This window comes from Ursus americanus, chromosome 13, assembly GCF_024610735.1.
Source record: "Ursus americanus isolate L20-20 chromosome 13, mUrsAme1.1.p, whole genome shotgun sequence".
NCBI lineage: Eukaryota > Metazoa > Chordata > Mammalia > Carnivora > Ursidae > Ursus > Ursus americanus.
In genome coordinates, this window is record NC_142139.1 from 4,000,029 (window position 1) to 4,027,315 (window position 27,287).

The 27,287-nt window shown below is 40.6% G+C and overlaps 1 protein-coding gene across 6 annotated transcripts in view; it reads right to left on the bottom strand.

Annotated features, from left to right (window-relative positions):
* LEF1 (lymphoid enhancer binding factor 1) overlaps positions 1-27,287 on the bottom strand; it is a 117,480-nt gene that overhangs the window by 24,763 nt on the left and 65,430 nt on the right. For 4 of the 6 annotated variants that reach the window (XM_045799195.2, XM_045799196.2, XM_087866387.1 and 1 more), the window contains exons 4-7: positions 10,425-10,557; positions 4,770-4,860; positions 3,111-3,194; positions 846-968 (exon numbers count right to left, since the gene is read on the bottom strand). In XM_045799195.2, coding sequence (XP_045655151.1) covers positions 846-968; positions 3,111-3,194; positions 4,770-4,860; positions 10,425-10,557 — 431 coding nt within the window. The remainder of the gene's footprint in view (positions 1-845; positions 969-3,110; positions 3,195-4,769; positions 4,861-10,424; positions 10,558-27,287) is intronic. The other 2 variants (XM_045799197.2, XM_045799198.2) reach the window with 1 other exon arrangement.

Consider the following 27,287-nt stretch of genomic DNA (forward strand, 5'->3'; position numbering starts at 1 on the left):
ACAGCATCAGATTAGAAAAACAACTCAGTAGCAGTAAGGACCCTTTGGCTTGAGGAAGTTTACTGACAGCTATAGAAGTGTTTGACACAAAACGGGCCCTGAGCCTGAGCTCCTTGGTTACCTCAGGAAAAGCTGAACACATAGTAGGGGTGGTTATTTCTCTTTCAGAACTGAGGTTAACGTTTTTGGGTAAAGGCCCCCTTGGAGAAGCTAATGAAACTTTAGACTCTCCCCCCCAAACAAATGCATGTTGGCTTTGCCTGAATGGGCAGGGGTTTCGCGCACTGTCACATGCTCCCTGCTCCCCCATCCTCCCGTCCCAGGCTACAGACCCTCGATTAAGGAATTCAATTACGAAGCTCTTCAGGGAATTTAGTCCTGCTGTAACAGCCTGAGACAACCATGGCCTGACAGGGTTGGTTTGCCCCTTTCCCTTGGATTCTGTGTTTCTGAAGCCTGGAGCTGGGTGAAGTGCGTGTCCAGAAGGAAATGCATGGGCCCTCCAGTCTACTGCCCTCAGGGACCATCAGTGCAACAATCAGAACCCAATTAAAACCTCTAGTGAATTGCTAAATGGCTCAAGATTATTCCCTGCCCACACTTTGAAGATTACTCCGTTTTGGTGAGGCTCCCTTGATCTTTTGAGGCCTGTGCTCCATTCCAATCTTAAAATCAGTGCAGTGAGAATCAAGCTGCTTAAAGTCCTCAGGGGCAGAACTTTCAAGGCAGAGACACACTGATTTTCAAATAAAAGAGAGAGAGGTAATGTTCAACAACAGCAAGAAGAAGCTGTGTTAAATCCTCCGTTTGTTAAGGCATCCCAGTGAAACCAGACGCAGACTCACACGTGCATTAGGTCACTGTCAGTGTGGGGGTGCTCCTGTTTGACCTGAGGCGTTACGATAGCTGGATGAGGGATGCCAGTTGTGTGGGGACCAGGAGGACCAGGAATCATATGATGGGAAAACCTGAAGAAGGAAAGAAAGGAAAACGTATGTACTAATGGTCGTGTAGCAAAAGGAGGCAGAATTCTGAAACAGTCCACTAACTGCTACTGGCTGAAAGTGAAAACACATTTTTACACACAGAAGTATTAACTAGGAATTAGAGTGGGCCAATAATTAATCTCTCTCTGTTTGCAAGTGGAAATATTATACTTATTCCGTGTATAACAGAATTTTTTTCAACTAACAGAATCAGACATTTTTATTGGGAGGGCTCTAGGTCGTAGAATTAAAAAAAAGTCAATTTTCTTGCAAAGCAGTTTTCAAAGAAGAATTTCAACAAGTGTAATTGCTGGAAACATAACACTTTATTAGGATTTAGCTTTTTAAACGATTTTTAAATGAAAGCTAAAGACACCACGTTAAAATATCTCTGCCTGCACCCCTAAGCACACCGTCACTAAGTCTTCTCATACGGTTGGCTTCTCTATTGATATCTGGAGAGAACAATTACGAAAATAAGGGACAGGAAGTTTGTTTTCAGTCCCCAATTTAATAAAGCTGCCATCAGTATCTTCTAAAATAATTCATACAGAAAGAAAGTACTACTTGGAAGATCTAGTCTTATGGAAAACTGATAATAAAATTAAGGGAAGGGTACGGTTCTGCACCAGGTAAAAACTACACACGCTAAAGGCTTTTCTCCCGAGGACACGTGGTAGGGCATTAAAAAAAAATCTTAAAATATCCACCACCATACAACACAAAGGAGGGCAACTGCCATGCAAGAAAAATAAAAGTACTTTCAATAAATGCTTTGGATACATTTGAATATGCTTTAGAAATCTGTGCTTTTCAAATGGTTTTACTTACTTACTTATTTATTTATTAGCAGGCTCCACGCCCAACGAGGGGCTTGAACTCACGACCCTGAGATCAAGAGTTGTGTGCTTTACTGACGGGGCCAACCAGGTGCCCTGCTTTTCACACTGTTTTAAAGTGAACATTTAATTCAGCAACAACAATGTTCTCAGGTCTTTTATCATAGCCAGCACAGTTAATTCCTTCACCTGAGAAGGACAGAAGGAACTCTGCTTGGATCAGAGACAGATCTTTAAACATTAAGGCGGCATGGGGACAGTGCAGCTAGGCTGATTACGGAACGGTGCTCTGCCACAGGCACCGCTTGCAAACCTCCGTGATGCTGGTTACATCTGCGTGGGAGGAACTCCCGTCACCCGAGGGTTCTCACAGTGTGCAAAGGTGCAAAAGTATATTTCGGGGGAAGGATATTAATTTCATCCCCTCCAACCAGCTAGATTTACAATTTGCTGAGCACATAATGATTTTTTTTTAAAAGCTGAAATTCTCCACAGAAATTGCGAATTTCATAGCTATGTAATAAAAAGTGAAGATTCACAAGCGATTACTAGCCCGACAGCTGGACTTGCAGCACGATGACGCCAGCTCCCTTGAAGAAGCCACACCGAACACACAGGTGATGCACAACAAATGTGTGTCCACATCAAGCACAGGCGCCATCCTCTCCAGAAGCAAAAGCACGACACAGAGCAGTGTGGCACGGCCGCTCTCCCAGAGCTTCGCTCCACTAGCACGTGTCCACACAGGGCCTGATTCACACACTAGGACACACCCCCGCGTGGCCTGACAGCCAAGAAGCATCGTCTTTCTCTTCTGACAGCCTTGGTCCAGGAAGGCTCTCGACTATCCGGGCATTTTCAAACACTGTCGCATTAACGGATACAACCTTCCTCAAAGAAAGCAGATTACAGAACTCAGACCAAACCAGTCTTTATCCTCCCCTGTACCCGCTCCCGGCATAGTTGGAATCAAACAAGCTCTTCTCAGAATGTCTGCCCTCGGGGCATTTCACATCCCACAGCCGGGTGGCAGTGAATTCTTTTGGATGCAGTCTCCGGTGTGGCCGAGGCCACCTCCCTGAGGGCTGGGGCTGCTGGGGTGCAGCGTTCCGCTCCTACCCAGGAATCTCTGCGACACCTAGTGTGGGAGCCAGGCACACTGCACAGACAGACGCGTGGCTGAGTTATGCACCCTCCTAGCCCACCGAGAGGCAAGCAGTGTCGCACAGATGCAAGCGCAAGAGGGGCGGCTTGTCCTGGGTGCCCGCTTTCCACCTCCACCTACCTGGACATGGAAGTGTCGACTGACAGTGAGGATGGGTAGGGTTGCCTGAATCCTCCCGTGATGGGATAGACAGGCTGACCTTGCCTGAGGTCACAGAAGAAAGGAACCCATCAATGACGAAACACGAGTTACCAACCAGCAATAAGAGTTTGATGAGGGGAGAAGAGGGAGGTATTCAAAAGGAACTGTGTGGGGGTAATTACAGAGCACAGGATTTCTTCAGTTATCCAACTGCCTCCCTTCTTACCCTCCACCCGATCAAAGCACCATTTACCTGGAAGAAAATCTCCCACCCTCAACTTGAAAAGCAAACCAGTCCATGAATTCCCTTTTATCCCTTCCTCTCTCCTGACCCCACTAACGCTTTGAGCAAAATAGGCATATAACACATGTGTACTGAATATAACAGAACCATGAGAATGCTGAAATACTCCTTTCAGAATCTTTGAGAACTTCAGGGGAGGAAAGATAGAAGGGAAACAAATTTATATAAAAATGAACAAATATTTTTAAAAATGCTGCACTCCCCACCCCTTTATATACCTATGCTATAGTCAAGAAATAAAAGATCAATTCATTGGAATTACTCCGTCTCCGCTCTGAGAATTCCATCTCTCTCTGTTTTTCCCTACATCTCACATTTCTCATTTACACAATCTATTTCCAGCTGCCACTCAGCACAGGATTACTGCCCCTAACTACTAAGTTCAGACGGAATAATTGATGTAGATTTGAAAGTGTATGCATAATCAATTAAACTCAAACAGTTGGCTGGGAGATTTAGTGAGAGAGAGAGAGAGGGAGTTGAAGAAGAGGTAATGTAAGGATGTCAAGGTAGGGAGAGTGGGGCCGTGATAGGGGGCTCTGGGGACAGAGGGCCAGATAAAGAAAGACGGGCCCTCTGCTAAAGTTGAAGCAGTGTTTCCATGGAGTGAGCAGTGGGGAGGGAGGGCTGGAGAAGGAATGGGAGTGGGATGGGAGTAAGCTGTGTGCTAACAATAACATGATAAAAATAGGCTGCACTATGTAAGTCTTTCTTCCAAAAATATATTTCCTTTCCTTTACCTTTTAATTTAAAAAGATTTCAAAACTGCGGCAAGAATTTTTTTTAGAAATAAACAACAAAATAGAGAGTGTCTGGATTCTGAAGAAAGGAAGCTCAAACATCAGGTTTCCACCTGTCTGAACTCAAACTGGTGCTTACTTTATTAACATTCAAAGGATGCTTTGTATTTTTGAATTTCTAGTTGTCATTTCCTTCACTTGCTCATTTTATAAGCAAAGACTGATATTCAATGTGTCTAGGTTTGTTTCGAGAATAACTTGTTCATAGAAAACGAGACAAGAAGAACCACACTGAGCATTTTGTACGGGCACAGCAAATGCCCAAAGCCACGAACTGAATTCGTAAGACTGTACGCTTCAAAGCAAATGCTACACAGTCATTCTCTGCACATATTAGCAAAGGGATTCAATCCATTTCAAAGTCTGTATATTTTTTAATCTTTCAAATTGAAATGAAATAAAGTTAGCACCTTGCTTGTTGATGTGAAATTTCTTCAACTCCACAAGTATTATCATTCATAAAGCTAATTTCCATGAATGGAAAGAAGAACATATGCTCAAATGCCTGACTGAGGGCTGCAGGAAGGATCTTACCAGCCAAGAGGTGGGGTAATCTGTCCAACACCACCCGGAGACAGGGGATAAAAGGTGGGGATCTCAGGAGCTGGAGGATGTCTGGACATGCCTGTTCAAAAGAACAATGGAGAAGTAGAGTTTTCAGACTCACAGGACATCGGACTATAAGCAGAAAAGAAAAGCAGTAAAATGCTTTATGCCATTAATACTTAAGGTCTAGCATGAAACAATGTTATCGGATGCATTTAACTGCGGTCAGTTTGTTAGCCTTTCTCAAGATTTCAAAGTATGAAAAAATAGGTCTTTGGACATCTTGAGGAACTCTTAAAAGAGTAAATATGACGCTAGTAAAACAATGACCATAGTAAGATTTTTAAATTATTTAGTTTGCCCTCATTATTTCACTTTGGTTAAGAAAATGGTAGACAGGGGCGCCTGGGTGGCTCAGTCGTTAAGCACCTGCCTTCGGCTCAGGGCGTGATCCCAGAGTTCTGGGATCGAGCCCCACATCAGGCTCCTACACTAGGAGTCTGCTTCTTCCTCTCCCACTCCCCCTGCTTGTGTTCCCTCTCTAGCTGGCTGTCTCTGTCAAATAAATAAATAAATAAAATCTTAAAAAAAAAAAAAAAGAAAATGGTAGACAGTTGTTTTTGTGTAGAATGGAAAATGACAGACTTCATAAGTAGATGGCCTGCCATGGTGCTCAAGGATTAGTTAAATTGCCACTTTCGTATTTTCACTGGCTCCCTCATGGACACATAGATTTGGGAAATGTGATACCTCAGAGGATCAAAGATTAATTAGTAATCATCTTCAGCGCCATAATGGTCACACTTGATATGATTCATTTGGTCTCTGCCACTTCAGCTCCAACTAAGCTCTTCATCAAGTTGAGTCCTCTGGGCTCCAAGGTCAAGCTGTTCTGGATTAGTTGTATTCCACAGAAAATGAGAATGCCACCAAATTGTTTCCTGAGCTCACACTCCCTGGGGCACACTGCCCTATAACTGTAAAAACCACCTAAAGATTATACCTAATCCTAGTCCCAAATGGCATCTCTCTGTTTATATTTTACCTTGGGTACAGAAAAGAAGGGACACATGCATATAAATGGAAAATACAAAAACTTAGATTTTGGGGAAAGTGATTATGATTAGAAAAAAGCCACAAAGTTTCCTTATATAGCTAATCTGGCCTTAAAAGGCCACTTCCACATAACTTCCATATATGCGCACGCATTTCCAGGTTACACCCAGAATATGCATTCAATGATTATATGCTGACCAGTATGTGGAATCGAGTGAGCATATGAAAGATGTTCTTTAGTAATTCTGCTTTCTTACTGTTTAAAATGCCTATGGGTTTCATCTGGGTCTTATATTTAAGGTCTTGAACATATGGGAATGACTTAAGAAGTGTGGCCTTCAAAGTTGGTGTTACTTCGACTCTGAAGTTAGGACAAACTATCACTCAACTTCATAGGAAGCAGGCAGGACGAAGGGTTTTAATCTCCCAAGAGAGAGCTTACATGAGATTAACTCATGTTTTGCTGTTTTTAAAAGATTGTCTCAAATCCCCTCCCCTGCCTTTTTGGCTAGAAATACCACTACTTTTGGGTCACAGTGGACCCCAAATTTCATAATCTGGGATTTTTTTTTCTTGGGTCTGGGGAGGTTTGGGCAGTAGGGGTGAATCTAAGGGAGCTTACAATAATGACTTGACATATCAGAATCACTGGGGCCAACTTGCTGCCTCCCCTACCTTTGAGATTGGGAAACCTCCCCAAACCTCAGGGTCTGCGGGGAGACTGCTCAGTTTAAAAAGAAAAACCAGACTAACTCGAAGAACTTTGGGAACTTGGAAATTCGAGCTTGAAAACTGTGACTACAGGTCACAGACTACCAAAATTGGTCTACTTTAATCCCTTTGTTTTGCAAATGGAGAAACCAAGGTCTGGAACGATTAAGTGACTACTCAGGCATCCTGTCTGGGTACACAGAAAATATGTATTTTCCTGGAGTTTTATCACTGGGACACAGCCAGGTAACTTGCTTGCAATCACATATCTATGCAGACAAGCCTGAAATCTTGCTCTGCACTCTCGTCTGTGTTCCAGGGAGGCCTGGAATCCTGCAGCAGTGGTTCTGGGCAGGAGCCGGAGCAGGAGAGATACAACGGAACACAAACGAGCTGGATTTGGTTTTACTGCTCAACGGAGGAAAGAGGACACTACCATCTACAGCACCTGCTACGTTCCAGTTCCTATGCTGCGCGTTTAGTTTGACGGTTTCTATTAAATAAATTTCTACTCACATTTCAAATACTCTTCTCCAATGCTTATGGTTCTGAGAGTTCCTTCTTCGTTGTTTGAATCTACAATGTTTTATTTGTACTTTTAACACGGTACTTAAGATGTTCTTCATTTTGTTTTATAGTTAGTTTATGCAAATCACTTCCTGCATGCGCTTATCTACTGCTTGGAAAAAAGAGACTACGTCTTACCAACCTGGGTATCGAACTATGGTTGTCTCCACAAGAGGTTCTCAATACATACTTTTGAATGACTCAACAAATGAATGAGTGAATTAAAAGTGTTTAAACAGCCCCATTCTTCATTCTGGGTCAATATCACCAACCATTTTGCATGTATATACTTGCATGTACATACAAGTACGTTATGTGGCTTCCGTCACGACGTGAGCAGAAAATGGATCTGTGATTTTTACATAGCTTATTGTTACATTAAGATCCTAGAAGCGGTGCTTCTCCACCAACTGCTATGCTACTGAAGACACGTTTCCCATCATTCATTTAACTAGTACTTACTGAATACTTACTATGTACTAGAGGCTAGACACAGCACAGCCTTAGCGATTTTTAAGCTTGTATAAGTAACTTTGATAATTATGGATGAAATGATTCTGGAGTCAGACTTGTATGTTTCTATCAATTCTGCCACTCACAAGCTACATATCTTTGAGGAAGCTACTTAATCATTATTGTTCTTTAAAATCAGTATAAAAATGGAATGGGGTTGTTGTGAGGAATAAATGCAATAATACATGTAATACAGAAAAGTGTTGTGTGTTGGTGGTTATTTATAAGGATATACTGGGTAATACAAAGACATAAACAAATATATAAACCTAGTATTTCCTAAAAGCTCTTTCTTTTTAATATTTTTACCAGACATAATGAGAAGAAAATGACTGGCATTAGCTTCCTTTCCCTTTCCTACACTGCACACACACCTCACACCAACACCCTGGGAGGAAGGTAAAAATGAATGGGCCGCCTACTGTGAAATCAACCTAGTTATTTTCCTACAAATGAGAATGAGTTCTGCTGACAGTTTACATTTATTCAATAGTTCTATCTACCATCAGAGTATGGACATGATACCATTTTTTAAAAATAAAACTAACCAGCCTCCTAGGAACTTTGAAATTAGAACTCTGACCTTAGTACCACCACGTTCTTACTAGTTTAGCTACACGATAGAACTAAAAAGGCCCCAGTAAGAGGGAAAGAGAATAAAAGCAAGAGACCTAGTGAGCTTTTTACTTATATTTTGGTGATGAATATGACCAAGGGGAATGACATAAACCCAAAATCATGTAAATTAGTTCTTTTCAAACCAAAGTTTACATATCCCCAGAGATAAATGGTGACAAGGTTTGTAAAGTCTTCGTTTAAAAAAGGTAATTAAAAACAGGACTTTATATTAAAACAAACATAGTAGAATGGAATAATCACACAAATTTTTAGGACAAAATAAGGACTTCAAAGAATATGCAATTTTCTGATCATGCCCACTTGTTCTTTCTCTAGTTCTAGAGAGTTTAAAATTAAGAAAAAACATTTTTTTGAGAAGCAAGGATATAAATTACAATTAGTAAGGCAAAACAAGGTAGGGCAGCAGAAGAGATGGAAATAGAAGAGAAAATATAAATGTAATTGGTAGCTAGTCAAAAACTTGTCTTTTTAAAAAATAGAACCATCCTAGAACTCTTGAAAGAAAAAACTCCTGAACCGTCATGTGTTATTTTTTCAAAGTGCTTAGAACAGGGCCTAGGACATAGTAAGCACTATGCAATTATTAAACGTTTAAAAACAAGTAAAAAACACTCTTAAATTCTTTTTGCTAATAGCTTGTTTGAGGCTTTTATATCTATCTTTAACTGTCATCTACAGTTTTAAGTTTCCCAGATATCTATCTCTAGCTCAGATACTGCTCTGGGATGGTGACCCGTAAATTTTCTACCCCTTCTCTCCCTCCGGATATCTATAAGGCACTTGAAATCAAAATCACCAAGGTCATGATCTTCCCTCTTAAACTGTGTCTTCCTCCTAAATACCTTATCTTGGTTCCCTTTCTCACCATATGTCTTCTGATCTGTCTTCGATATTTTTTATTCTTTGGAGATCCTCAATAATAGGGAAGTAGAGGAAGGACTGGAAATGAGGAATAAAACAGAGGCAAACCTAGACATTTCTGCATAGGTGATTCTTACCTTCCCTAGGTAAAGGTACATAGCTCCACTCAAGCCAAAGTCCAACAGTGACTAAGTCCTTAAATAAGCTATCTGTTTCAACAATGGATGGAAATGAAGGCATTATGGATTTAACCTACAAGAGCTCACGGTAGTGGAAAAAACACCCAGCCTCTGAACTCTACTCTTTTTTTACATTTGAAAATTTTATTGTCCACTGTAGGTCAAAGATAGGGCTGGACAAAAGGGTGAAATGCTGGTGATGACAGATTTTACATCTTTACATTATCTGACTTCACACAGGTCTATAGCCTCTCTTTGATTTTGAACTTCTAAAGATCCTGTTGAGGTCCAAGTGTGTATGTACATGGAAAGAAAAAAGACCATCCTGTGAACAAACTCATCCTCAAAGTGTGCTCTAAGCAGAATGGACCAGAAGGCTTGGAGAACCTGGGCTCTGAGTCCTACAACCAACCCACACCCATACCCATCAGGTTAGAGAAACCAGGCATTTTGATTTTTCAGACCTCTTATGCTATATGTTCTTCTGTAAATGATAAAGAAGAAGAACTGGGTAATAATGAAGAGAAGTAAAATAGGATTCATGTTACTTTGACTTTAAACAGAGATGGTTTTGTACTTTAATTATTATTATATCTAAGTTGGTGTTGGTAAATAACAAAAAGAGGATAAACCATAAGGACTGAAATGAAAAGAAATCACAAAAGACTTAAAAAGATAACACCTGAAGTAAAATTCTCCTATTTTGTCCCTTTTCTAACATTTTGCTACCACTACCATCAACACTTCATGCATGCAATAAATGAAGATTGTAGAGGGCACTGAGGGTTGAATTTTTAGTATATCTGTACAACATACTGGTTTATACTGTGGATCCTTGATTTTCAAAGCTGTCACTTTGAAAATAACCATTTAATATTTTTCTTCTTTTTCTTCTTCTTCTTTTTTTTTTTTTTTTTGTAAATCCTGAGAAATAAGAGAAGCAACAACAAGTTCTTGTGGGCTTATAAAAAACTGCTATCGAGTTAATTACTCATTTCCTACAAATACATTTTGATCCACACAGTGACATACAGCAAAGACACCCGTAAAGGCATCAGACTGATGAGATGTAGCTCCTCACTTATTGAGAAAGGCCTAGGAAGGCAGGGTCTCTCACCTTGTTTGGAGTTGACATCTGATGGGAGGTGTGAGGGATGTGATCCTGGAGAAAAGTGCTCGTCGCTGTACGTGATGAGGGGGGTGAGAGGATGGACTGCATGCGATGGCTGCACCACGGGCACCTTATTTGACTGCAAAGTAACCACAAGGTCAATGGTTAATAGGAACATCCTGTTCCTGTCTACTCTCCCAAAGAAAAAGTCACACAATAGCAGTAACTGGACATTGGCGTAACCCAAGAATCATCTCTACACCTGGATAACTGAACTCATCTGCTATACTCATTACATCTTCAGAATTTTTCCATGTTAAATACTCCTCAAGTACATCAATAGCCCATCAAGAGACTATCAGTTATTTAATCAGTGTCCTTTGGAGATTTAGGTTGATTACTATTATTTTATATGACATGAATTGTTGTACGTACGTATTTATACTTCCTTTTGGATTATCTCCTCAGGTTATGTTCAACCAGGAGTTACTGGAGCAAAAGTTACAAATATTTTATAAGCTCTTTTTATTCATTACATATGTCTGGCAATAAAAAGGCATTTAACTGTTCAATGAACAAATGAATGAATAAATATTACCAATTTGAAGGTCAAATTTTTAAACAACCCAATAAATATAAATCTGCTATACTGATATCCCCTTATAGAATTCGTAATTCTATAGTTGTACATCTTTAAGAACCATGTTACAGCATTTTTTTTCCATGTCTTATAGCTTTGTCAATCAAACATGACCATCCATTATGCTCTAGCACTACTCTGTTCATCTTCAGGTTCTCTAGTTTCTAGAAGTCTTAACTGATAAAAGGGAATTTCTAATCTTGAGTTTAACTGCATAATATGAAATATGGCTTGTAAAACACTTTAAATTGTTAACATTTTATATATTTTGACATTTTATAGGTCTTATATTAGTTTAAACACAAATTTTATTATTGAATTTGGAAGTCTAAAATTACATAATAATAGTATTTTTTTTTTAAGATTTTTATTTATTCATTTGACAGAGAGATAGCCAGCCAGAGAGGGAACACAAGCAGGGGGAGTGGGAGAGGAAGAAGCAGGCTCCTAGCGGAGGAGCCTGATGTGGGACTTGATCCCAGAACGCTGGGATCACGCCCTGAGCTGAAGGCAAACGCTTAACGACTGCGACACCCAGGCGCCCCAATAATAGTATTTTTAAATGTTCAGGTTATATTTTTTAGACTTTATCAATTTGAAGTCCCGAATCTCTTAATTTGGTTAAAGTTGAATTTTTTTCTCCCTTCTACCCCCCAAAAGTGGTTGCTAAGCAAATCAAGTAACATAAACAAGACTCAGGCAGTTTAACCCGATTAGGGAGATTGTTTTTTATAAACTCTACACTCCCTCCCTGCAAAAAGAAAGTAAATTCAACACAATTATATACATGCAAAATATATGTCTGATTTTAAACTCGCCTACTAATTACAGCAGTCCCAGGTGGGTCTCTGTTTACAAACACTACAGGAATAAGTTAACTTGTGAATTTAGGAAGAATAAAATACAATGAATTTTGAATATTCACTAATTAACTAGTTTAGACATGTCTTCACCATAATTAGTTTGAATTAGTGAGACTTTTACTGTGCTATAAACTAAAATGCTTGTGAAATCTGTTTTTCCAGAAGCAAATATCTGTATTAAAAAAAAAATGAGGAAGTACCTGACATCTGCACAGTATAAACTGCTTAAAATGTAGGTCCGTATCTGAATGGTTGAGGGCCCTGTAACACACTTGTGTATTGGTGGTGGCACCCATGACATACATTCTAATTTAAATTTGATGTTTTTTTTCTTTATGAATTAGATATAAAAAGTCTGTTGCTCCAATGGGTAGGACTACGCTCAGGAAAATTAGGAACAATTATCCTAGTAACACTTAATTCTCTTTACAGCTAGTAATACTAATTCTCTACACCCTATCATTACAGCCTCTACCCAAAAAACTTTAAAAAAAAAAAAAAAAAGGAAGGGGAACAAAATCATCCTTTTTAAGACAATGATATAATTTCCATACTAGATTTTCCCTCTTTTAATAATGATCAGCTCCTCTCTAATGGCAGAACTTGCACAGCTTGTATAGCCCTGGGCATTTATTAGACAGAGCACCATTATCAGAGCCCCAGCCTTTTCTCTATATACCTCAGCACAGACATCTATGCATATAAATGTCTAAAAGGTTAAAAAAATGTTTCAATGCTTTTCAAGTGTTAATGATGCAGTTTGCCAAATACACAGAATGAGCTTCTTAAATACAAGGAATTTAGAATGCTAGAGGAGGTGGGGGTGGGTGTGGGGATAGGAGGATATTACTACAAACCCTTTTTAAAATGGAAACAAAAATCTCAACACCCAAATGCTAAAATGAATATATATCAACTCCACTAAACTGCTTTGAGTTTCATTTCAAAAGTCTCATAAGAAGCATAACTGCCAAGCAATCTACAAAGGTATTTTCTTAGAGTGCTTATAAAGAGTAAGCATCGCAGAAACCTTCTGGAAATACATATATATTTCACATGCCTTTCTTATTTCCAGAGCACCACCTTAAGGAACCTGCATTAGCAGGCAGCATCTTCTTAATGTCTGACCTATCCCTCCAGTCATATAGCTCAGAATCTGGTGCCATGAATTTTTGCTAAATTATGCTATCCTTGCTCTCCTCTTAATTTTACGGTTTTCAACACAGATTTGCTTTCCTGTGGGAAGGAGATAAGAAGCTGAGGATTTTAATTTAAGCTCTGGCCTTGTCTTATATTTTGCAAGATGGATACTGAAAGCAGTACTAGTAGGAGTGTTAAAGCCAACAAGGATTATGTCCATTTTTGTGGCCAAATAATAAAAGCAATATGAAATCTCAATAATATGTATGAGCCCGATTCTGAGGTTTATATTTTGCCTCCTGCCGACCACCTCCACCATGTATATAAGTGTATCCAACCCTATGCTACCCATTCGTGGCCATCATGGTCAAGTGGCCAAACGGCCGCAGCCCTAAACTGTGGGCTTCCTTTGAGATCAGGAGTTATTGTCCTTTGATGTTATATGCACACACAAGGCAAGAACCTAGGCACTGCTCCTTTGTGTAATTTTTATGACAGACAATATAACCATTCTTAGTTCTGGTCCTTTAATCTCCAAATAACAGTGCGGTATATGTTGTGGTGGGGAGTAGGGGAGGGGAGGAACAACCAATTGACTACCTGGTCAAATGTGTCTACCATGGACAAATTTCTGTAATTACATTATAATGCATGATTATACCTGCCTACGAGGGCTTATGTGTATATTCATTAAACACCGAAAACGCGCCAAGCACTCTTCCAGCACTGAAGGCCAAAACGGACAAGGTCCCTATTCTCACGCGGTTTCCTTTCGAGGGTCCTGGAAGTGTGATGGGAGTATGGGAGACAAAGAATAAATATGTAAAAAACCAAAAACCAAACCAAACCAAAACGATGGCATCAGGTACTATGAAGAAAAGGAACTGGCTGATAGGAGAGAAAGTGTGTGTCTAATTATATGCCTTCCTATCCCACTAAAGCTATAAGACACTGAAATTTCATTTAGTTTAAGATTCTTGTTTTCTAAGACAGGAAGCTGAGAAACAGAGTCATCAGGAAATGGATGGTGGCGCCGTGACTGCCGCCAGCACTTCTGCTAACACAGCCTGCTCACTGCGCAGCTCCCGTGATACGGGGTCGCTGCGGATAAAATGGGAATGAAAACCCCCGGGGTGACTCAATACAGTGGAACCAAGTAGAGAAATACCATCTTTTTGGCTCCTACTGGACACCCGGTACCTCACTTAACAGAACCCAAGTCTCCTGACTCCCATTCTCATGCTTTTCCCTACTACATATCTCCCCATAAGGGAGAGAGAAAGGGTAAAAATCACATCGATTCTTTTTTCATTCATACACACAGCCAAGTACATTCACAGGTGCAGTCATTGGTACACAGGCACATTCACAGGTGAAGTCTTAGCTTCCAGTGGAGAATCATGAGGTATTCCCAATGCGTGTCCCTTGTTTCATTATCCCAGGGTAATAGCGCCCACTATTATTCTACTTTTATGAGATGCCTGACAGCCTTAACACACCCCAAATCTTCCACTGCTGCTCAGAGAGGTTCAGAGACTTAGCTCACATGGCAGTAAGTGGCTGAGCCAGACCACAGACCCTGATCTTCCAACTATATATTCTTTAACCTCAGGCAGGTGAGCAAAGGAAAAGTAAGAAAGATGGAAAGAGCAGGTACTCGAAGAGGGATAGAAAATATAAGGGGGGGGGGAGTAGACTCTAGAGGACACCCTCTCATCTCCAACTCAGCACCCACACATGGGTAGTCAGTAGGGAGCCTGCAATCTTTTCCCAAGCTTGAAAAGGCATCAGGCCACCCTACCCACATAGTGCATAATAATTATAGCAACTAAGACTTACCAAGTGTTTAGTGTGTGCTAAGCATTTTATAGTACCTTTGAGGCAGGTACTATTATTATCCTCCTTTTACAGAGGAGGAAACTGAGGCATGGAGAAGTCAAGTAACTTTCCCAAAGGCACAGAGCTAGTAAGTCGCAAAGCTAGGTTCTAATGCAAACTCTGGCTCTGGAGACCACATTCATTACCAGCATACCATGCAGCCTCCCTGAAGAGCCAAGTTCATAAAATCTTGGGCACTGAGTTGACCATCTGGGCCATACCTGACAGTACGTGACATCGATGAAATGACTGTGTGGTCTCTGTCTCAGGCACAGGAATCACATTAGACAAAGAGGCACCTCAGCAGAAGTGGTTAGAGCTGCAGAGACTCAACTGGCGCCTTTCTCTGCAGGCCTGGAAAACATCCCAAGGAAGCTAGCTTGGCTGCCACCCAGGCTGGTCCCTGCAGGTAAGGACCTCTTTAGCATCACAGCCAATAAAACCCACACCTCCTGTGGACACCAAGTGGGTGCCACTTAGGGATCCTGAGAGCCACCCCCAAAGCAGAGTTCCCAGAAATGATCCACTCACCGCTGGCAGTAATTCCAGCTGTCATGAATGTTGTCAGCCTCCAAGGATGTGGTTCTGGGAAGGACTAAAAAGTGGTTCAGCGCCCTCCTGGCTAAGGCCATGGGCCTGCTGGTAAGTGCAGTAATTGGGGGAGAAACCTGCTGGTCTATTAGCTAGTCCCCATCCTGCACATCTCCAGATTTCAGCTACACCCACAGTGCAGGGTCTGGCTGCGCATAAAGGCCTTAAGTTCCATTTCAACTGGCTGTGCATTTTATCAGTAATCCTCCCAGTAACAACCAAATCCAGGGGATATTAACACTCCACAACTCACTGAGATGAGGAAGTTCATCTGGCCTCAATTTTTATGGTGCCATTTTACTTTTTATTAAACTCTTAGGAAATCTGGTACTCATGAAAGAGAAGCCGTGTAATTTTATATTGTGTCTTCCCCTCCTCTTCTGAGAATCTGAGCTTCTCAAGCCTTCCCACGAAGAGGAGCAGATTTAATTTACTCCGAAAAGATAGAATGATTCTTGTACCAACTAGACCTCAAAAGTAATATTTTGTACTGGAAATCTCCTGAGATCCACCAAAGCTAAATACCTGATTCTGGTCTGATGTGGCCTTCAAATCAAAGACCACTACCGGCTGTGATGTAGCAGCTTTTTAACAAAACAATTACAGCCTAGGCTCTGAAGACTTCCTGAGCAGGAACTGATCAATTCTAAGGTTTGCAGGACAAATATTCTGAGCCTAAGGCTGGAGGCAAAGGGGTGGTCTCTATTGGACACCCAGAATGTTTTCCTAAGAGCAGAAGGAACGTGTCATAGGGAAAGGAATTAATATGGATTAGACACCCAGTAAGTGCTAGTCATTATGGCCATGCCTTTATATTCTCTGGCACTCATCCACATACGTGGGCAGTATCACCTCTATATTTATGGATGAGAAGGCAGAGTTCTTTCGGACAGAGAGCTAAGTAATAATTAGCTGAGAAAGGACTTGTGCTGGCATTAGTTTGACACCCAAGTCCCTGCTCTTCCTGCTCCACGCTGCTCGTTCCTCAGCTCCTCTCCCCACCTCTGTTCCAAACTGCTCTGCCAGGCGAGTGTGGCCTGCCATGGGCTCCACTGCAATGAAGCATCTGACCAGGAACCACTGGCCACTTGGAGAACCCTGATGTCACCAGCAGGTCTGCACCCACCATTCTCCTGGTTCTCTTTACAGTGATGATTTCCATACATTACATCACGTAATCCTGAAATCACCCCTAAATTAGGTGTTATAATTTCTGTTTTACCGAGAAGGAAACCGAGCTTCTGAGAGCGTTAAGTAATCCGTATAAGATCACACAGGGTAAGTAGCACAGACAGGACTGGAACCCACAGTGGTGACTCTCAAGTCCACAGCTTGTATCCCAAAGACCCAAAAGCGGACAGTCCTGCCATCCTCTGGTTTCCAAGTGGAAGAGATGAGTGCTCCTATAATTTAATATTCAAGTACATGGGCAGTGGAGACACAGAGCTCAGATGCCAAACATTCATATGCACTTAGTTGCTATGCTTAGGTAATTCACTTAATTACTCAGAATCTCAGTTTCCTCATATGTAAAATGGGTGGAAATAATACCTCACAGAATTAAGGTGAGGATTAGTGAACAATGCAAATAAAACATCAGATCCTGGAATATAATGTATGTTCAATAAATATTTGTGGAATGGATAAAGGAAAGAAGAAAGGAAAAAGAGGCCCAATAAATGAATTACTCTGGCTCCCAAAAGCTCAAATTGCTCATCCCTACAACACAGTAAACTTCAGGGTTTAGCCTGGCTTGGACCTTGCTGGGGCATACATGTACACACAGGTTTTCTATGTGCTTGCTTTGTTTCCCCTTCTAGATTATGATTTATAGACTATATAATCTTAGTTCCTGCATTTGAAACATCTCTCACAACAGTAGTTCTCAAACTTTTGCTTTTAGGGCACTTAACACTCTTAAAAATCACTGAAGATCCCACTGAGTTTTCGTTTGTGTTGGTTTATCTATACTTACCACACCAGAAATTAAAATGAGAAATTTAAAAGTATTTATGAGTTCATTTAAAAACAACAAACCCAGGTTTGTTGCATGTTAACATAAAAAGCATTCTTATGAAAAGTGACCATTTTCTAAACAAAAAAATAAGGGCGGCATTGTTTTACATTTTTTTGCAAATCTCTTTAGCATCTGGTTTAACGGAAGACAACTGGATTCTCTGATCTGTGTTTGCTTTCAAATCTTCACTTTGTTATGTTATTTTGGTTGAAGTACATGAAGAAAATCCAATCTCACACAGATGTGTTTTTGAAAGGGGAGGATTATTTTAGTGGTTTTTTTCAGATTATTGTGGAACTTCTTTGGTATTATACCAAAACTTGACAAGTGGTAATTTCCTAAAGGATAATTGCAATGTTAGGGCTCCTGGCTGGCTTAGTGGGTGGAAAGGTGACTCTTGATCTTGGGGTTATAAATTTGAGCCCCATGTTGGATGCAGAGATTACTAAAAAAATAAAATCTTAAAAAGAAAAAAAGAGGCTAGCTGCAATGTATAGTCAAAAACCGTACCAAGATACTTTTTCTACTCCCACATTAAAATCCACTGATCTATACTGAATTTTGAATTTAACCTGGCTATTTAGAAAATACTGGTTAACTGAGTTGGTGTATTTTGTTACATAATATAAAAATCACATTCATTAATATCATCACCGATCTCACTAGAAAAGCTTTAAGGATTTGGGAAGCTAACTGGCCCACAGTAGTAGATACAAGTTTTCTAAAATTCTAATTCTTCCTCAAAAGCTCAAATTCTATAACTGGCAACAGTCAATTGTTTTCACTAAAGAGAGACTCACTTTGCTCATTTGTGAGAAAATACCTGCCAAATACCAAAGTCGGAAGAACCATAGTTTGTCAGGTATGTGATCAAGGGTCAAGATTTAAAAACTTATTAATTTTCCTGCTACATCAGGATATTCTTAGGTGACACTGCCATTTTTTTCCCCATGGGAGGTTGTTGTGGTACAGCATTCAATGATTACAAGTACTAGCTTAACCACCATTGCTTCTTCACCATTAATGCAAACGTCAACACAGTGGAAAAGACAAATAATGTGTTAGTGTCATCGTGAGAATACTTTGGACCTTACGTGTCAAACTATCTCAGGGAGTCCCGAGGGCCCGCAGACTACACTTTGAGAACCGCTGCCTATAGTAAAGAATACTACAGAAACAGTCGTTGATTGTAGACGATTGAGGCTAGTAAAGTGAAGAGTATTATTTCGACTAAGTTGAATACAGAGAGAAATTGATTTATGGGTTATAAATATGGAATGCTTTTGATATACTAAGCTATCGTTTCCCCCCATTTGCTATTATTCTAAATGTACCAAATCAAGAGAAATTTGAAAAGCAAACAAAAATAATGTGCGCCACATCCTTTTAAATCATATTTAAAAAATCTTAAACTCCTTTGACTCCCGTAATTGTAGTCAGTATAGAACCCCAGACTTGTGCTCTGTCATCAATTTTGAATTATTGTCTTCTAAGGGATTCTAGATACACAGTAGCTAGGAACATGGATTTGCACCCTTTGGTGCTAAGAAGCCTTCTTCTTCCCTCAGGTACACTCATTGTCCGCAATGTACTCACAGCCCCTAGGATCTGACTCTATGTATTTATCACACTGTACTGTTACTGTTTATTTGAGAGAAGCATCTGTTTTCTCTCACTAGAGGTCATACCTTGGTGATTCTCCCCAGCATCTAGCGCAGGTCCCAGCAAAGCAGAGAGAGTCAATACCTATTTCCTATAGCTAACTGTCTGAATGAGGCATTCCAACCTAAGAAGTCAATTCCTTTCAAGAAAGAGTTCATACCCTTACATTTTAAACAGGAATTGATCCTTGCATTTTCTATTGCTGCATGAAAAATGACCACAAAGCTTTCAGCAGCTTGACATACCACAATTTATTATCTCACAGTCTCCACGGGACAGGGTTCCAGCAAGGTGGCACCGGGTTCTCTGCTCAGGCTCTCACAGTTCAGGCTGGACTGAACTCCTGTCTGCAGACTCGGCAAGCTCACTTGTGTGTTTAGTAGACTTTAGTTCCTTGCAGTTGTCCCCATTTCCTTGCTAGTTGTCAGGTGGGGACCACTCACATTCCCTGACAAGTACCCGCCCCCATCTTCAAGCCAGCAATGGTGCATCAAATGTTTGTTTGTTTTCTTTTTTTTTAAGATTTTATTTATTTGTCAGAGAGAGAGAGAATCAGGGGGAGCGGCAGGCAGAGGGAGAAGCAAGGAGCCCGATATGGGACACGATCCCAGGACCCTGAGATCATGACCTGAGCTGAAGGCAGAAGCTTAACCGACTGAGCCACCCAGGCATCCTAAATGTTTCTTGTTTTGAATCTCTGACTTCCTCTCCTATGCAGTGGAGAAAGCTTTCTGCTTTTTAAGGGCTCATAATCTGTTTCCTCAAGGGACCAGTGAGAGTGGGAGAGGCTGGAGGGGCAGCTAGGATAAGCTCAGGGTGTTGCCAGGCCTGTATCATCCGTTAAGACAAAGATAACCCATTTAACCTCATTTTTCCTCTTGTTTACAAAACATTATTGCCAATTAATCTTCAGCAGATAAAAATGAAGTGTCTTTACAAACATTATTTGCTGTTATAGTTATTCCGATTACACTGTGAAGTTCTGAGGCTCAGTTTTGTGGTTTTCTTTTTTCTTCTTCTTGTTTTTAATCCAGGAGCCACCGCGTCAAGAGTATGTTACTCACACATATCAGAATTGACAGCTGTTGCTGTTCATCAGGGAAGGGCAAGAGTTAGGACTAGCACATCCTCCCCTTTCCTCCTCCTCCTATCAGCGAAATCAGAGAGAACGATGTGCAAAGAAAGTTCCGCATTAACTATAGGGTCACGGCTTAAGAAATGGAAAAGGCGATCACTCAACAGAATTGAGGGTGTAAATAAATTTATTTTGAAGAAATTTAAAAGAGATTTTGTTTTCTCTCCAAAATCAACAGGTCAGATTTTGGCCAATCATTTACCCTTTAAGAAAAATTTTAGAAAAATCAATTTATATTTAAGTGCAACTCTTCCATTACAAGGCTAAATAGCTTTATTTTAACTTAATTATCTCACCCTTTAGGGTGACTAAAGAGTCATATAATTGTCTTACCATTTATTAATCATTAATAATGCACTAAATGCTGTATGAAACAAACATGGTAAAAGTGAAATAAATCAAGAAAAGATCATTAAAAAGAGAGAAAGTATAGGCTGCAACAGCTAAAACCTGGATGCCTGAGTGAGAAAGACAAGAGAAGGGACATTCACTGAGTAATTACTATATTCTAGAAACCATGAGCGATTGCTTTTACACTTGTGCTCAAATTTATTTCCCCATTTTCAAATGAGGACACAAATGAAGGCTCAGACAGGCCAAGTTTTGCCCCAGGTCACATAGGCTAGCCTGTGATGGTTGAATGTGGATCAAAGAGAGAGTTGTTCTATCCCAAAGAGCTGAACTTTTCACTGTGAATGGCTAAAAAGAATGGCAACAAAAGGGAGTAACTCATTCTGGGAGCCAAAGGGAGACCTACACTTTTCAGTAACTAGTGTCCCTAGATAGAGGGGCTGGGGTTGAGGCTGAAGCTGAGAGAAGATCAGAGTAAAAGGGAAAATGACTTCTAATTATGTAAAGTTGCCACATCCTATTATCTGATTGATATCATACCTTTACAACATCCCTAATCCCCCACGTGTGTGCATTTTTATTTTTTGTGTTAAAGACTGTTCTTTGTCCATGTTAAGACGGTCCTTTGAAAGTGAAGAGAAAGAACCGGAGTCATTCAAGATGAACAAACAAACCAAAGAACAAAACAAACAGGTTTGAGATATACTGGGCTAGTGGTGACATATTACAAATCAGGTCATACAGTGGTGAATTAAGTCAAATAAAGGCCTAAGTGAAAGAAAGGATCCCTAGACACCCAGGAGGCAGGACAGGAGGAGAACGAGTCTGCCCGGACTACTAGCTGTACGAGTGCAGGTTCTCTGGGGAACATATGTGTACGTAAAATTTTTTTTAAAGACTCATTTATTTTATTTGAGAGAGAAAGAGAGAGAGAAAATGCGAGTGTGGAGGAGGGGCAGAGAGTCTCAAGCAGACTCTGTGCTGAGCATGGAGCCTGATGCAGGGCTTGATCTCACCACCCTGACATCACGACTCCAGCAGAAACCAAGAGCCAGAGGCTTAACTGACTGTGCCACCCAGGCGCCCTATGTATGTAAAATTTTACAGTAGAAGGACATGGGGTAGGGCAAGATTCCAATGGTTCTGGACTCTATTAAAAACTGCTGCCGTTTTCCAAGAATGAAGAGCTTAAGCAATCACTGCATAATATTATTATTAATAAGCTGGAGTTTAATCTGCTTGTCCAAAGTAGTATTTGTGTAGGTCACTGGGAAAGAATGGAAGGTAAACAAGTCAGTGAAGCTGGGTGAAAAGTCAGCAGCAAGAGCCTTCTTCGTCTATAACCACGAGGAGCTCAGAGCAGAGGCAGCAGGCTCTATCTCCCTCTATAACCCAGTGACAAGGCTGTGTGATGACAATGGGCAATAGAAAAGGACAGAATGAGGTCTCTCCAGGAGCTCCAGAACAAGAGAGGGAGTGCACTGCTTTGGGGTGAATGGATTCCCAGACATTCTCCTCTGAACCTTACCGGCCATTATTCCTGAAAAGATTCAATCAGGTTTTCTGACGGTCGTCTGGGCACATGTTGGTTAGAAGGGCTCTCTCAACCCCCTGCCCGGGGACGGCATGCCTGAAGAGAAGCAAAGTCTGCCCGTGGCCACCACAGCAGCACCTCTCTACTACCCAGTTTCACAGGGCTAGGAGATCTCCCCTTGGCACCCAGGATGTTCAATGACCCAAGAAACTGGATGAATGTAGCTCTCCCCTTGGGGTGGGGGGTGACTGGAGCCTGCATGGGATCAAGATCAGGGAAGTCCCACAGCTACCAGGAGGGGGAGTGTGGATGAGCTGTTTATATGTTCAGACTGCAAATGCATGGTGCGCAATTCTACAGGGGCAAAGGCAACAGACTTAAGCCTAATAATTTCATGTTGGAAAGGCACCTTTCACACTTAGTAACTATGCAAAGAATCTGCCTTATCTTAAATAAAATTGATTTTTGTTTTAAGATCAGGTGTGAAGCAATCACAAAACAGTAATAAGAAGGCTTCTGTGCCAATTTTGTCCCAGCAAGCTATCTCTGATTTTAATAAATGTCATAAGTATAAAAAGAGTCTCTGCTTAAAACTGGGTGTTTTAGGGGCTCCTGGGTGGCTCAGACGGTTGAGCGTCCAACTCTTGGTTTCGGCTCAGGTCTTGCATGATCTCAGGGCCTGGGATCGAGCCCTGCATGGGTCTCTGAACTGGGCATGGAGCCTACTTGGGATTCTCTCTCTCTCTCTCTCTCTCCCCCCCTCTGCCCCTACCCAACACCCCCACCCCCCACTCGCACTCTAAAAAAAAACAAAAACAAAAACCCCGAAAACAAAAACATAAAACTGGTTGTTTTAAAAAGTGAAAGGAGTAGCATTTATGTTTGTGGGGATCCTCATTTTTCTACAGATTTTACTTAAGACTCTTTCAGAAATGAAGAGAAAAATACAAAGAATAAATTATTTTGCATTCAGCTACTAACACTAAAACTTTAAGTGAGGTAAAGTTTATTAGGAAATTCGAGTCATTTTCTATGTACAAATGTGGTGTCTGCACTGTAATATAAGTGCTAAAGCTTTTCTATAGAGCTGTGCTGTCCAGTACAGTAGCCTTTAGTCACTGGCTTTGAGCCCTTGGAATGTGGCTGAAAATGCTGTAAGTGTGAAACACACACTGAATTTCAAACAGTGTCAAAAATCGTAGTACCTCTTTCTTAATACTGACTGCAGGCTGAAACAACATTCTGTCTATCGTGCATTAAACAAAGTTACTACTAAAATTAACTTTACCTCTTTCTCCTTCCTTTTTTCATGCGGCTACTAGAAAAGTCAAAATTATATATATGACTTGCATTTGTGACTCACATTATATTTCTATCAGGCAGGTCTGCTTTAGAGTTTGAAAATCTTTACCTAAGATTGCCCTTTTTCCTACTATACTCCAATTTGACTTACACAACAAAAGAGTAGGCATAGTGACTGAGAAAAGTTCCTTTTGGAAAAGGAAACTTATAGATAAGGAAACTGAAAATCAGAGAAGTTTAGTGGAGGAGCTGGCCAACATTAGATTTCAATATCCCATACTGAGGGCCAGGTGAAGTTTAACACCAAATATTTACATGATAAGTAGTATAAAACTCTAATATTTCATATAATGGTATGAAAAAATTATTAGATTACATCTTTCATAGGCTAGAGTGAGCCTTCTGAATAAATGGTTTTATTGCACAGCAGTTTTATATAACTTCTTCAGCTTGTCAGTCAGCTCAGATTACTTTTAAAAACACCTAATACACATTTTCGGATTCATTACAAGTTAATGATCAACTCATTCCTTGATGGGTAACCATCTTTTCCATCTCACATCAGAGCATACTGCCTGAAAAAACCCCCACAGCTTATCTTGAGTGAAATGATGGCGTAGACATCACTATGCATAGGATATACTTGTATGAGTCAAGGAAAAAGAACCTTTTGTTTTGGATTTAAAAACAAAATCCTGAAATGAGTTGAGGCAGAATGGAGGCAGAAAACTTAATGACAAATACAGATGACACAAATCAGGTTTCATGTAATTTTGCACATTCTGATTCATCCTAAAGCTCCAAGTAAGTCAAACTAGGATAGAAAACTTTCCTTGAAAACATTTGCTTCAATGGTATAAAAAGAGGAAGGAAAATGCAAAGACCTTTTAAAAGACTCTCAATTCTACTTATATATTATGAAATAGAAGCGTTCTATAGCTACTAGGAAATCATAGCAGCAAAGACGGAAACGGCTATTCTCCGCCAGTGAAAAAGGATACTTCTGCAAACATAAAATCAAAGATAAACTCTATTTTGTACCATTTATTGTGAATAGGAAATTTCTCCCTGAAATTTTTTTTGCCTCTTTTCGGGGGGGGGGGGGGTGCATGCTGATGAACTCAGGGCAGACACTGAAAGCCCCATCTATAAATCCTTCCTAAGAGCGACTTGGTTGCCTTTAATTTACAGTAGTATGTTGGAGCTGGCTGGTACTAACTCTCTAGAGCGAATTGCTACATTTTCAGGAATTTTGAGAGCCTGGTAATATGTTGGTAGCTAGGGATTGGCCATGGTGGGATTATTTACACCAAGGAAATTGGCAAATGTGAAAAATCAGTGTCACTTCCCCCGAAGCTGGTTGTTAAACATGTAACAGCACACCACCAGCAAACACTGAAACCCTTCCTAGATTACCAGGTGAAACAAACTTTTCTTCCTTTATTTCTCTCTGACAAGCAACAGGAACACAATTTTGATCTTTGTCTGAAACCATTCCATAATAAGAAATTTCATAACAGCATCATTTGACATGATCTAGGATGACCTGATCCATGCTCCCAACCAGGTCCTGCTAACACCAGGGGAACATGTGGCCATCATGTGGTCATTAATTACTCGGCCTGGTTCCTTACGTCTGGGCCTCAACAGCACGGGGTCTGAGTCACTAGATCGAAGGAGCTCCACTGCACAGAAATGAGAAGAGACTTGCAGAGGATTCACGGGCATTTTTCCCCCTCTTCTCAAGGAAACAATTAATGTATTCAAAAAAGTGTAAAAATGCTTAATATAATTATTTTTTATAGTTTTGTGTAACAAATGAATCTTATGCAGAAAAGGAAATAATTGAAACTATGCCATATATGCATCAAAGGATGCAGCTTTTGACAGGAGGGTGGTATATCAGAGTGCAATTATCCAGGCCACCCGCACAGAATCAGGCATGGGACTAAATATTAAAAAAGGAGATGAGTGGCTGCCATCCTTGCAGCACATACATTCAGGAAATGTGACATAAATTCTTGCAGGGATATCCGAAAATAATTATGAATTTTAGGGAGAGTTATAAAGAAGCAAAAATAATTTAAGGGCTAATTAATGAACACCCTTTAAGACACTCAACTTTTTGCATTAACAATGCTTTTGCCCAAGTTTTGATACCAAGGTTGTCAGTAGGGGTCAGTTCTCAGGCAAAAATAATAGCATATTGGATTTGAAGTCAAAAGGCCTAGATACTTAATATTCCTGGTTCTACCTGCTATCTGCTGTGTGAACTTAGGCAAATGACTTACCCCTTCTGTGTTTCAGATTCGTTATTAAATGAGGCTAATATTTTCCCTGGCTAAGTCTGTGTAAGGATCAGATGAGATCATGCATAGAAAAACACTTTGCAAATAGTAAAACACCATGTAAACACCATATTAATTCCACTTTGGAAAAACGAAGTCATTACGCTCATTTCCTACACTGAGAAAGTTATTACCTGAACCAACACGTACGAGTTCGGTGAAAACCAAATAAAGCTAACTTTGAAATTTGCTGAAACAGTAATGGTCTCAAAGCATCCTCTCAGTCACTGTTTCACTACTGATTCGTAGCCTCTACGTGTAGCCCTCCTAGGATAATGTCTTCACCTAAGAATGTTTTTTCTATGATGCAAATATGTTGTAATATAGTTCACCTAAATGCATGGAGGATATTTTATTTTTTTAAAAGATTTTATTTATTTATTTGAGAGACAGAGAGAGAGAGAACAAGCGGTAGGGAGGGGCAGAGGGAGAGAGAGAGAAAAAGAAGCAGACTCCCTGCTGAGCAGGAAACCCAATGTGGGGCTCGATCTCAGGACTCTGGGATCTTGAACTGAGCTAAAGGCAGACGCTTAACTGACTGAGCCACCCAGGCGCCCCATGGAGGATATTTTAATTCAACTTTTTAATATGTATCGCCTGCTCCATCTGAATACCAATATTTTAATGATGTTTGAGTGAAGACAGATGAAGGAATGATTGGCTGGGGAAGACAATACAGAAAATGGAAATATATATCCTGGGCAGCCAAGGAGCACCACAGATGACCCACAAACACAGGAAGCAGGGAGAAAGGTACATGCAAGGGAGAGGAGTGGGTAGGCTAGAACCCTAGGTATAACGACTTCAATGTGACCTTGAGGGTTGGATTCCTGCCATCAACAAATGATAAACACGTGGGCCTGAATATATCCAATGCCCTTTCCAGCAAGGATGACCTTGTGATCCCAAAGGTTCTAAAGTTTTGAATTCCAATAGTCTAATATCCTGTACTTATGATTTTTCTGGTAGCAGCTATGGAAAAAGAAAGGAAGGCAAAAAACCAAAATGAAACAGAACAAAAAAAGACCTGTGTACAACTAGAGATGACTTATTTACCTGGACATTTTAAAGACGTTAGACTGCCACGCTGCTGATGGGGTGCAGTTCAACGGCAGCGTGTACTGGTACTGTCAAGGAACACCAATACAGCTTACAGAAAGCAGGAGCGTTTGAGTTGTCATTAAACCTTTCTCCCAGTGCAAGGACCTGTAAGGTTGTGCTAATCACGATCTCAGGACAGAACCCCCAGATGAGATGATGGGTCATACTGCCAAAACTCCATTAAGGGCTTCTCTCTTTCTGCAGCAAAGCCTGGATCTCCTGGGTATTCCTGTACCCCAAATCTACCTTGAATCTCCAACACTAAACTAACCTACAGAGACAAACCCAACTGGACAAGTCTATGGTC